General features: G+C 35.4%; 1 protein-coding gene across 1 annotated transcript in view; it reads right to left on the bottom strand.

Moving 5' to 3' along the window:
• The window catches only part of LOC136042362 (syntaxin-binding protein 1-like), a 56,058-nt gene that overhangs the window by 24,535 nt on the left and 18,373 nt on the right, over nucleotides 1-13,150 (bottom strand). The window contains exons 3-4 of the mRNA XM_065727330.1: nucleotides 7,080-7,195; nucleotides 1,440-1,588 (exon numbers count right to left, since the gene is read on the bottom strand). Of these exons, the coding sequence (XP_065583402.1) occupies nucleotides 1,440-1,588; nucleotides 7,080-7,195 (265 nt within the window). The remainder of the gene's footprint in view (nucleotides 1-1,439; nucleotides 1,589-7,079; nucleotides 7,196-13,150) is intronic.

Here is a 13,150-nt window from a genome sequence, read left to right as displayed (position 1 = left end):
AAGACCTAAAGGAAAGAAATAACTCGTGCGAAAAACAATCATAGAAGTTCAACTTTTGCAGAATCTAAAATATAGGTATAGCTTCAAACTCTAAACGATATTGTTGCAGTTGAATTTAACTACCAAATAGCTAAAACTCGAAAAAAGTATTTTAGAATCTAAATTTCCAGGGACGTCGGTCATGGCAAGCTACTAGTCATACTAATTAGATAGTTACCATCTATATGCGTAACTAGTCACAAGAATCTTCCAAGAACACTAGTGCTTTACAAGTTTTCAAAGGCAAAAAAAAAACATAAATAAATAGGAAAATATCTTGAAGTACAGTAAAAATGAAATCAGCAAAATCAGCTAAAAATGGCACCAAACACCTTAAGAAGATATAGTATCTCTTTGAAGATTGTCTTTGGGGATAAACAGATTATTCATATTTTTACATACAAAAACAAATTAATTTATTGACAAATTCAAAATTCAATTTATTTGTCAAAATCATTCAGTTTGGCTTATTGATTTTTCACAATTCAATGTAACAACACTGCCAAAATGTGGTGCTGCCTTAAAAATTTAATAATATAGCAACTACCAAAAGAGAAGTCCTTTGAAATCACGGTTTTCAGGTATGAACAGACCTAAGATAGGTTAAGCGAGGCCAAAAGTCCTTGGCATTTTAAATTTGTAGTTAGTAAATGTTGTGATTATAATTAGTATTATGGGCGGATTCAATAAACTGAGACAAGACTCATTCAAAAAAAGCTCAAGTATTTCAGTAATTCCAAATATTCCTCTGCAATATCTCAAGCTAGCATCTTATAGCCAGCCAAAGCAGAACCCATAAAAAAACCTTTATTAAAATTTGAAAAGTCTAAACTACAGGATGGGGAAGGAATCCACATCAAAACTGTAAATAAAAAATAGTCTTACCATTGTTATACCACAGAGAGCGGCTTTTATAAGGTGTAATTGCAAAAAAAGATTTCCTTCTTTTTTTGGTAGAAATTTTTATACAGGCAAACCAATCAGGTCAAACTTAAGTTTTTACTGGCTTAGAATTTCACAAAGGATATGCTAAAATAAGGAATAACGTAATTGGAAAACTAAAAAACATTACAGATATAAACCAAGGAAATTAAAGCATAATTTTTATCGTATAATCCCAAATTTGCTCGTAAAGGCACCCCGTTCCCGAAAAGTAAAAATTAATATAAGAGTCGTTTTTATCCCCCACCCTCTGGAGTTTAGAGGAAAGTAACCTCTCATTTCGTTTATACATCCATGGTCTTTTCCCGTGGCATAAGCAAAAATAATAGGAAATAAACACGATTACAAGTTATGAACAAAAATCATATAGACAAATATTCTTAGAAGCAAATTTGAACCAATAATTTATTTTATAAGAACTAATACAGGTGGCAAAACTTGACTTATATTTTACTTACGCTCGGTATCTAACGGCAGGATATTCCCCTAATGTGGAACAAAGGGTGGCAATTTGCTCTGCCATTCTTTCCATTGCAGCGGTCCTTTGAGAGGCTTTGTTCCGATTGTAGTAACATTGGAAACCATCAGGAAAATCAAGTGAAAAGACCTACAAAAAAAAGGCATTGGTTGCTCAACGCTACTCAATTGAGAATTATGTCTAAAGAACATAAAAATTCGAACTCGTATATCTCTGTGCATATTCCATTAAAAAAATTTCCTCTTAAAAAAAAAGATTATTGATCGCACCAGCCTCTTTTTCTTTCTTTTTCATTCTTTCCTTTTTTTTTTCTTACTTTTTGCTCCAATACTCACTGAATGTCTGCCAAAAGGGTGGGATTCAACCTTACAATAGGCTCTGGAGAAACTGAGTAATATTCTTTATCCAATTTTGGCCACACGCCTCCACCTGCCCAAGATAAATGCTGCTAGGCTAAACAACATTAGGAAAATAGGCAACCCCTGGAAGAACTGACCCCTACGAGGTTAACCAACATTCTACTCTTAGTTTGAACTCAGAACGTTCCTGGAACTATTTGATTTCGTCCATTATGGTTCAGCCTTGATTGCAAAGTCAACCCAAGATAATACCAGTTAAACTTTTTTGCACTCAAATTTAAATGTTTTAGATGTGTATTAACACTGTTCTTGGCTGGAAGAAGTAGCATGGCACGTTCATATTTTAAACGAAAAAGATCGCATTATGATAATTTTTCAAAATACGAATTAAACAACTGCAAAACAAAGTAAAAAAAATTAATAAATGAGGATTCCTTCAACACTGCGTAAAATATATACAAATATTTCAAAATTATATGAATGTATTTCTTATTGATGCTTTTTATTTTATTTTGATTTATTTATTGATTACACTTTAGTTTTTATTAGCCTTTTGGTGGTTGCCTCTGAGCTATGTTGGGTATTTTTATTGGGCATAGTACCTTATTTTTGCGAGAACAACGCTTTTTTTTTTTTTTTTTTTTTTTTCTAGAACCTCGATTTCAGCTTATTCCTAGATAGCGGTAAGTGTATAACCTTTGCAGTTTTTATGGAAACTGTGGACCTTAGGCCAGATTGATGAATATGACTTTGCATTTCGAAAGATTCGTAAAACTCTTGCCTGGGGCCAAAAAGGATGATTTTTGCTTGTGTTTCTACCCATTTCTGTTCGCAATTTCAGCTTAGTTTATCATTCGGTTTGTCGCACTTAGGATTGCGGTAGAGAAATGGTATGAGATTTGCCGATTCAACTTTAAAAGTTCTCTTATTGCTGAAGAAATTAGAGTATATCCTTTGTTCCTTTCTAAATAATGACGTTAGAAACTTGGCCAACGGCAAAAAAGTAAACTTTTGAACTAAGACAGATATATTTTTTTTCGACGGCAGTCATTCGCTCTTGATGAGCCGATCAAAGCATATGTCATCCATTTTTTGGTAGAAAAATTCCTTCATGAGATATACCAGTTTGAAAGTTTAAAGGGGTTGACAACTTCAGTAGTAAGGTACACATTGAAACCAAAAATTGACCGATACCAATTGTGAGACATATAGGGGAGTTTTAAGCAACAGTCAGCTGTTAGCTCATAATCATCTTCGGCAGTGAGGGGTTCGCAAATTTTGCTAGTTGGTGTACCTATTATTTGTTTCCGTTGTATTTGATGGTAAGACCAATTTGGTTCGAGTGGTAAGACATGTAGGAAACTTGTAAGTAATAATCGGCTGTTAGGCTACAATCATCTTCAACGATGAAGGGTTTCTAACATTTGCTAGTTGCAATGAGGGGTTTGCAACTTTTGCGAGTTGGTGTAACTAGTATTTATTTTAAGATTCCTACAGATTAACAACTTCAGCGTTTAATCGAAGCGAGGAAACAAAACCAAAGTGTTGCTATCGCAACCTCTACTCGGCGAACCCGAACAAAGGTTGCCGTAACACATCAAGTTGCCCATGCAACGTAGATCTAGTTTTGACTTGGTTTACAGCGGGTGGTACACGTCATTCTTTTCTTTTTCAGTATATTTTTTTCTCTCTTTACCAATACCTGAATTACTGGAAACGCGGCCTTGCAGGGGGAATATGCTCAGGTTTTTTTGTTTTTTTTTTAATTCAAATTTGTTTATGTAGTTGAACAAACAGACTCTGAACTATTATTTCGATTGTATAGCCAATAGCCATCCTCGACCAAACAAAGAACAAAAGCTGAACCAAAAATCGTAAAAACATCACAAAGTCAGAAACTCAGCATAAAAAGTTCAATCAAATAACAACGTTTTTCTTCTTTTTGTTTCGAGTTGTGTATTTTTATTGACTCTTATTTCTATGCTTTTGCTTTATTTTTCTTTCAAAGCTATGAGAACAGCTATGATTATAAACCCAAAATATGTGTTCTGTCACATTCCACCGATCTTGAATAGTCAGAAGAGAAATGGCAGTAAGATCACACAAATACAACAATACCCACATTTCCGTTGAGCTAGAAGTTGGCTAGAGAGACCTGGGCATCAAACTTGAACCATGCTTGAACTGACAATGAATTGGCTGATGAATTAGTCATTGAGGTGTTCGCAAGTGCTCGTTAAGACTATTTCAGAGAAATACATGGATTCGTTTTCAGTTGTTCTGCTACTCTGTTAGCTACCATTCCCTCAACAAGTACAGTTTTCAGCAGGACTTTTTGGATTTCAGGGATTATTTTAAGTACCACAAACTGGCTGAAATCCTACTTCAAAGAAATACAAATGAGATTGAACACGCTTATCTACAAATTGGGATCTGATGGTGAATACTGATCATGTTTTAAGCAATTGAAGAAATCAAAACATAACAAACACTTCCAGAGTTAGTATACTTTTGCATCTGAGCCAGAGCATAGCAAGGCTTATTCAACAATAACCAGGTCAGCCACAGCAAGACATATTGAGGAGGAGACGTACTGCTTTACAGTGCCCTACCCTCCTGAAACTCCACAAACCAGTATAAAAATGTTAAAAGGTTTGACAAAAGCGGACATTTGACACTTGATGCGGTCACCATCGACAACAGATTGGCGAGGGTCACCCTATCCCCCTCAGTTTTAAACAGTCATTAGCAATTAGAAAATACTCATCGTCAAAATTATACGCTTTACAGCAAACAATGAGAAGAGAATTCATTTTTCCTCAAGGAAAGATTGATTTTATCTATTTTTTAAATAAGTTTTTTATATTTTTTTTTTATTTGTCGGTTGTCAACAGCTCTTCTGTGTTTTTTTTTTTTTTTGGCAGAAATCTAAAATCTAAATCTTCTTCTTACTAAAATTACTTTCTTAAGCTTATGATGGTGCCACTAGGGAGGATTCTTCTCTATGGGTAAACAGAGCTACCCCACCCTCAGTTGACTCCCCACCCAACTGTTAAAAAATCTTCAAAAATAAATAGCGAATAGAAAAGGGGCTATAAAATAATTAGCTTTAAAAATTACATTTTACATCTAGATGACTCTTCTGTCATGGAGAAATCCGAAAATCTAAATGTTTTTTAAAACCAAACCTTATTTCTTAAGATGTTCTTGTGGCTCTTTCCGTAGCATTTACTATGTGTAGGTAAACAGAACAACCGAACCCACCTAAATCTCTGTGGTACAGGATAGAATAACTGCAGGAACAGCTTGGGTCCTTCACATCTCGAACAGCCCCCCTCTTTAATGCTGACTTTTTAGTAGAAAGATAGATATTTGTCATTTTATTTGAACTTGAATCCTACAAAATTTTCAATCAGTATGATTGGAGGCAAAAACTGGGTCTATGGGCCTTCCAACGGTACCTCCCCTAGCAGAGTTTACAAAATAAGATGGACATATTCTACCTTGTTTGAAGCAAAATTTGACAAGGATTTTCTCCCGCATTGTTGGAGGCATAAAAAGGATCCACTGCCCCTGCAACACCGCCCTTATCGCAAGAACAGCAGCAGAGAAATGAGTAGGTTTTAATTCAACTGGTTAAGAAACTATCTACAACCAAGTAATTTTTGATAAAAAAAAATCAAATATTGCCCCCCATTCTATGTTTTCAAAATAGGTTTCTGGGCATTTTCAATGAAAAAAAAAGCCAAAAACCTCACTCCCATCCAAAAGTTGTCGTGTGTCTTTGTGGGAGTTTTTCGTGTGCGTGCATTCATTAGAGAAAATCATAAAAAAGTTTTCACCAACCGCTTAAAAAGGACTTTGCATATGGTCCAGGCGCTAGCAGCCTTCGAAGGATTTTAACTCTATTACTGAAAGCGACTTGTAAGCAAAGATCCACGAGCATTTTCATTGTCAGGCTGGGGGGTTAGACGCTTCCGTTAAGCGTCTATTATTAGATTTTGATAAGCATTTGAGGATACAAAAAATTCATTCCCATCTCTATTATATAGGATGACTTGTAATAAAAATCGTAGAGTATGTTCATCATCAGTTGCAAGGAGCTACAAATGTTTGGAAGTTGACCATTGATTGTTATGACATTGATTGATTGTTTATGACATTGACTGTCATTGATTGTTATGACATATTTGAGCATAGAGAAACTTGACGTCGTGCATTCAATTACACAGCTTTTATAAATTATAGTCTAATGCAATGTCACAATTTGAAAACTATTAGTAAAGTGTTTTTGCAGCAATATCAAATATAACACACAAAACCACATTTTGTAAACAATCAAACAAATCAGAAACTAATGGCATATTTGAGACAAAGCACCATCTTATATTCTTAATTTCCCTGCCGGCTTGGGTTCAGCTCCGAGGGATGAGACACCATCCTCTTCCAAGACTTCTGGCTTTGAGTAGTCGCAGGTACATCTTAGAGTCTTATTCCTGCCTTGCTAAGGAAGTGATGTAGGCTTTCAAAGTCTCGGAAGACCATTCATATTCTTGGACGACCACATGGTCGCCCCTAGCCTCCAAAGCAACATAGCCATCAATTCTGCTTATTGCATCTTCAGGAATACAACGTGAATCGGGTTAGGTTTTATATTTTTGGGCAATGTAACAAAACATTGGGTGTATACATAGTGCACTTTTAAAAGATGTCAGGCGCAGTGCCAGAAAATGAATAAAAAAGTTCGTTTTAAACAGGAACAGTGTATTTTGGGACCATCTTTCAGAAACACATCATAATTTTTATTGAAGAAAAAGGTCTTCTTTGAACATCATTTTTATAAGTTTTGAAACGTTGACGACGACTATGTTGAGCAAAATTGATTAAAGAAATAAACCATTCTTTTAAGTTTATCTTTTAATTATTGTCCACATTTATTTTCATAGGTGGCTCTTCTTTGGTGAAAAGAAAAAGTTATCAATTCTAACCTTTTGACAAGTTTGGAAAAAAGAACAACAGAGAAACGTGGGGACTACTTACCAAAAATCTTGTGACTCAAATTTTTTTTCTTTTTAGCAGCTTGAAATTTCATGCTGGGCACAGTGAAATCAATCAAGTTTTTGAGAAGTAGCGGTATTTGTCGCTCCAAGAAAAAAAAATTGTGACAGCTTACGAAATATAAATATAAAGGATTGAGATAAGTAAGTAGATTTAAAGATAAGTGATTTTTCTTTCCCTCTTTAATAGAACTAATAACTAACCTGACTTTCATATGGAATGTAATCAATATTGATTTCTTTGAAGGTTTCTATGAAATTTGACAACTTGTGAAATTTGACAGCTTCAACAATTTTGTTGAACAGCTCATCTGGACACGCTGCATGCAAATGAAACATAGAATTAGTTAAAGGCAACGACAAATAAAGCGAAAAAATACTTAAAATAAAGCAATTTGAGAGTGAAAAAAAAATTGTTATTAAACTTTCCTAACCTAAAAAACAGCTAACTTTATTCTGATATAACGAACAAGTGACGTTACTAAGCATATTTCGGTTGCCAAGTCCCCCTTAAAAATTTCAATTTAAAAACTTTAATCCTTTAAAATACCTATCTAAATCAGAATATTCAACTTCGTCTAATCATATTTACAATAGTTAATATTAAACGTGAAATTACCGTCTAACTTAATTCAATCAAATTCCAGGTTGTTACGTCTGCTAGAAAGCTAGAATTTCTGGTCTTTCTAGAAAGCTTTAATATACATGAAATGAAAAATCACTTGAACACCTATCTAAAATAGTTTATCAATAGCAATTGTTCTCCGATGCAAATTCGGACAAATGGGTGCAATACATCCACCTTCTTTGTGGAGTATTTTTTAAGTGTCGTTGTTGCATATTAACTTCATTTACAATGTTTTTTCTCTGTGTTTTTCATTTTTCACTGTTTTTGCTGCTTGTTCGTTTTAAAAGCAGCTAAAAATGGTTATCTTTTCTTATTTGTAAATGCAATCTTACCGGCCGAGAAATAAAAATTTCCAACCCAAAAAAGCCAACCGATACTAAAACGTATTTGTCATCAGCCGAAATGGGATTCAGCTATCGAGGTCAAATTCGACTCATTTCAAAACATATCTTCAGGGCTCACCGTATTTAGACTTTATCGTATTTAAGAGGGACTATGTTTGACGGCAGTTAGTTTCAAATCTAGATTAAGCATGGTTCTCCCCCAATCTTGACATGGGGAATCCAAAGGGCCTGTTAGAATTTTTCTATCTGATTTACTTTCTAAAATACAGCCTGGTATCTACAGGGGTAAAACCTGACTTTATTGTTTCCTAGAGCCAAGACATGGCATAAGTATGGCACAAGAAAAGAAAACTTAGCATCTTCATTAGCAGAATATGAGTTGCAAAGACAGGAGCAAGGCAAAATTTCTTAAATCTATTCACAAGATTCTTTATCTGTTTCTTCTGATCAAAAAAAAAAAAAAAAAAAAAAAAAAAACAACAAAAAAAAACAACAAAAAACGCTGTTTTGAAATTTTCGCAAAAAAATTGTAACATGCGTCGCTTTTCTAATCTAATTAGTATAATAGCAAAGAGGGTGTTACAGAAAAGGGATAAGAAAAATTACAGTACCTTACAAATAATAGTCTTTTACTGACTATTAAATAAAAAAAAACAAGCTTTTTAATGAAAAGTAAGGAGCGACATTAAAACTTAAAACGAAAAAAAATTACTTCGTATATGAAAAATGCTGCTTCCTCATCAACGCCCCGCTTTTTACGCTAAAGTTTGACTCTTCTCTTAACTCTACTTTTTTACAAAGTAGAAGTAGTTTTCTTTCTCTTAACTCTACTTTTTTACAACAGTAAAAAACTTTAGCGTAAAGAGCGGGACGTTGATGAGGAAGCAGCACCTTTCATATACGAAGTAATTTCTGTTCCTTTTAAGTTTTAATGTCGCTCCTTACATTCCATTAAAAAAACTTGTTTTTTTATTTAATTTCTGAACGTTTTTGAATCAATGCATGTTTTGATTTTGGCTCTCCGCACAGAGTAAGTCGTCCCCAAAGACATAGTTATAAGGTTTTTTGAAGACACGTGATATTCGGAGATAAAGACCGTAGCTTAATTATGGCGAGGGAGAGGGGGCTTTAAGTGCTAAAAAAGTTGAGTTTTCCATTTAATTCAGTGTAACTTGTGAGTGGAGGGATGGATCTCAATGAAAATTGAACCAAGATGCCTAAGACCATGACACGCATCAAATTTTAAGATGAAGATCCTAACTCAAATAGAACGAGGGGGAAAGGGTTTTAGGTGCTGAAAAAAGTCGAGCTTTTTTTAATTTAGCACAACTTGCAAGTGAAGCGACGGATTTGAATGAAAGCTAGGCCAAAGATGCCTAAGATCAGGGCTCATATCGAGCTCTGATATCACAAAACCTATCTCAACTGTAAAAGAGGAATTCTTTGGAAAGAAGCTAAAATGCACTAAAGAACAAACTAACCAGCTGATCTTGGACTATGTTGTGATGGATATGCGGCCATTAGGCACTGTGAATAGTGAAGCTTTTAAAAGCATGATTTTAGGCCTCATTCCGTATGTTGACCCAATAATGTCTAGAGAGACGTTAGCAAAAAAATCGGCGAATCATTGCTCGATAAAAAGAAAGAATCACTGAGATTTTGCAGAAAGCCAATTAAGTCACAATGACTTACAATACCTGGTCTAACAGCAACCGGAGTTTCATGGTTGCCACTGCTCCTGTTTTAGATTGTAACAATCATTTTTTGCCAATTATTCTGGTTGTTAGAAGATAAATGGGTTCACATACGTTTGTCAGAATAACTGAAATGATTTCCAGCATTTTTCGAGAGTTTGGTTTGGTCACCAATTTAGAAAAAGTGAGAGCTATTGTGACGGACAATGCATCAAACTTTGTCAAAGCATTCAAACAGAATGCAAAGCTTGCCATTGAGCCACACATTGAAAAAGGTAAATCGGATACTGACATTGATACTCAGGAGGGAGAGCTGGATAATATCGCCACAACTGATTTGCACAATATCTTTGTTACTGATGGACGTGTTGGTTTTGTGTTAGCATCTGTAACAAAAGTGAATTTGCTACCACAACTTTTTTCCTTATATGTGAAGATAGGGGCAATATGAATCAAGCTTCAGCTTCTGAAAAAGAAAAAACAGGAGCGGAAACTATGAGTGACAACAGTGACCATGCTCATAAGTTTCCAGGTGAAGGGTCTGAGTACGAGATGAAGACGTATTTGCCACAGCATTTTCGCTGTTGCAGCCACACATTGAACCTGTTGACAACAATTGATGAAAAGCACGCCTTCGAAAAGGATCTTAGCTTCAGGAGAGCAGTGTTAAATGTCAAAGCAAAGTGTCAGCCAGTGTAGAATTCATTAAGCCACAGTTCAAAGATTAACGATCTTGTCATAAAAGTTTTTGAGAAAAAGTTGATTCAGCCTAATGCTACAAGATTGAACTCTGAATAGCACTGAAATGAATTCTCGAATGCCACCAAGCTGGAAAACTGCCCACAGTTTGCGAAGTAATAAAGAAACCAAGATTAAAGCAAAATGAGATAGTTTCTAATCGAATATGTTTCTGTACTGGAACCTATAGCAATAGCCCTTGACATACTCCAGATAAAAGACAAAGTATCCTTCGGGATATTTTCCGTACTGTTCGGTCACTGCAAAGAAAGCTGCAAAAGCTTCAGCTGTCTATCAAGTATACAAAGGCACTGGTTGGGACCCTGTTAGAAGGACTTAGGCAAAGGTTTCCATTCCTCTATGGACCTCCATCTCTTTATGCTGACGACCACCTGGCCACCTGTTCTCTTCCCTATTTTAAGGATAAATTTGTAAGAGATGAAGACAAGGAGACTGTTGTGAGTACACTTGTGAACGAGGCAAAGGCATTAGGAAGTAAACAGAGTGTCAGCAAAGACATTGTTGGATTTGAGTTACTAACATCTCCAAAGAATTTCTTTGAAATGCTTGACGAAGAGAGACACGGCTTTCAGTCGAATGAAATAAAAACAACAAGAGTTGAAGCCTTACGCTAACTAAGCGACTCTAGAAAATATCTGTTAGTTTTGAGACACTATCCTGTGGTAGAATTGGTTTTCCAGAAGTTCAACTGCATACCGCCTACACCAGTACCAGAGTCTTTTTTCGAAGGGAGGAGTGATTCTCTGTCCAAGGCGTAGCTCCTTGGTAGATCACTGGTTCGAAAGCCTGGTTCTTCTCAAATCCAAGAGGAGCCAAAAAATTTGATTGGTATGTGCCAACTTTTTATTCCTTCTGCTTTAAAATTTTTCCGTGTTAAAGATTTCCGAGTTGGCAGAGAGGCTATTGTGGTATTAACCTCTTTCATTCGTTTATACAAATGCATGGGGGTTAAACGTGAAGAAGAGCTTCTGATTCGTTTGGTTCAAGTTTTAGGCACAGGTATGAGTTAAGTTTCTGAAAAACAGATACATGTACTACAGAAATACCTGCATGCTGGCTTTGAGTAAAGGCCTGGCACTACTAGAAAACTGGGGAATACCTGGGATGTGTCAATAAAATCAGGCTGTATAGTCAGAAAAAATTCAGTCAGTAGATTTCCAATGTCTAGAATAAGGCTTATGATTTTACGTACTGTTTACCAATAAGCTGGAAAATCAGAAGAAAAAGACCACTTTTTCAGAAATGGAAAAATCTGGGTGGTGAGGCTCTCACGATTTCATGATTTTTAATTCCACCCATAGCTTGTCGAAAGCCTGGAAATAACCCTTTTCCAAAATGAGCCATATTGAAGCCAACCTTCAACTGAATATTTCATCCCCAAAGAAAAATTACTTTTTTTATTCCTTTTTTCTCGGGAGATTTTTGACTTAGTCTCATTGATTTTGCCACTTCATGGTGTGAAAACTGCTGCTATAAATAGAAGTTGCAACTTCTGCAAACTTCTGCAGTTTTACTAACCGTATGGAATGCGTCTGAATCAGCAGGCTTGATGCAGGCCCCTGATTTGATAATATATATCGACGAGTTTTACCGACCATCTGAATTGACTAAGCAGCATACGGCTCGCTTGAGTAAAAACCAGCCAAAAAAATATAGATGCCATACATTTTTATAGCAAACCTGAAATTTAACTTGATAACTTGAGGCAGTTTCCTTGTAAGATAAGATAATATTTATTTTCAAAAGGCTATCACAAGCTCTATAGAGCCGAATTCGCTTTATATGTCAGTAAAAGCTAAGAAAAAAAAAATCAAAACAGTATATTAAGTCAATCACTTAAAATTAAAAGGAATTAAAAAGCAAAATCATCAAAGATAAAGGGCAAATCAGTAAACTTAACTATTAAATTACAAAAACATTGCAGTAAATAAAAAGGAATAAAAACGGCAATAGAGGAAAAGGGGAATTTGGCAAGTACATAATCACGAATTATTATTAAGGTGTTCCAGAATAAAGGGTATAAAACTTTTGCGAAACCTTTCTGTAACAGCACGGATCGGAGAGTAAGTTGGGATACCTAAGGAGGCTGACCGGGGGAGTCGGAATCTAATTGGATTGTGAAAATCAGGGAGTAAGTCCTCAGTACGGGGATTGGAAATGACTGATTTTAGCGAAAAGCAGGCAAATTTTTTCCCTCCTTTCTTTTAAGGTGGTAATGTGCGCAGCTTTAAGGAGGAAGGAGTATGGAATTTTGCCTTCTTTGTAAATGATCCTGAGCGAACGCTTTTGGACTGACTCGATTTTGTCACTAAGTTCATTTGAAAGTTACAAATGCCAGACCGGACATGCATATTCCAATAACGGCCTGATAAAGGATAAGTAAACACGGAGGAAATGTATCTTAGGACAATTAAATTTGTTTAGTAGCTTAAAAATGGATAGTGAAACATTTGCTTGTTTAACAATGTTGGAAACATGTGTGTCCCACTTAAGATCATTAGAAATTGTGACACCAAGAAGCTTAACATTTCGCTTGGGATTTGATCGCAAAAAGCAGGAGTAGATTTCAAGAAGTTGATTGTCATTATCTGTGATTTGGTGGGATTTACTGTCATATTTAGATTCTGAGATTCATCCGAACATTGGGTTAGGATTTCAACGGGGTCACTTTTAATATTCCTATGACATACTTCAAGGATCGACAAGTCATCCACATATTTCCATCTTTGGGGGAATTCCTTGCCAATTTCGTTAATCACGACAAGAAATAATAGTGGTCCCAATAAGGTTCCTTGAGGTATTCCACAGTACCTAGGGAGGGGGTTAGAGAAGGTATTTTTGTATTTTTTT

Source organism: Artemia franciscana, unplaced genomic scaffold, assembly GCF_032884065.1.
Source record: "Artemia franciscana unplaced genomic scaffold, ASM3288406v1 Scaffold_1174, whole genome shotgun sequence".
NCBI lineage: Eukaryota > Metazoa > Arthropoda > Branchiopoda > Anostraca > Artemiidae > Artemia > Artemia franciscana.
The sequence above is the reverse complement of the archived record's forward strand: the minus strand, read 5'-3'. Positions and strand labels throughout refer to the sequence as shown.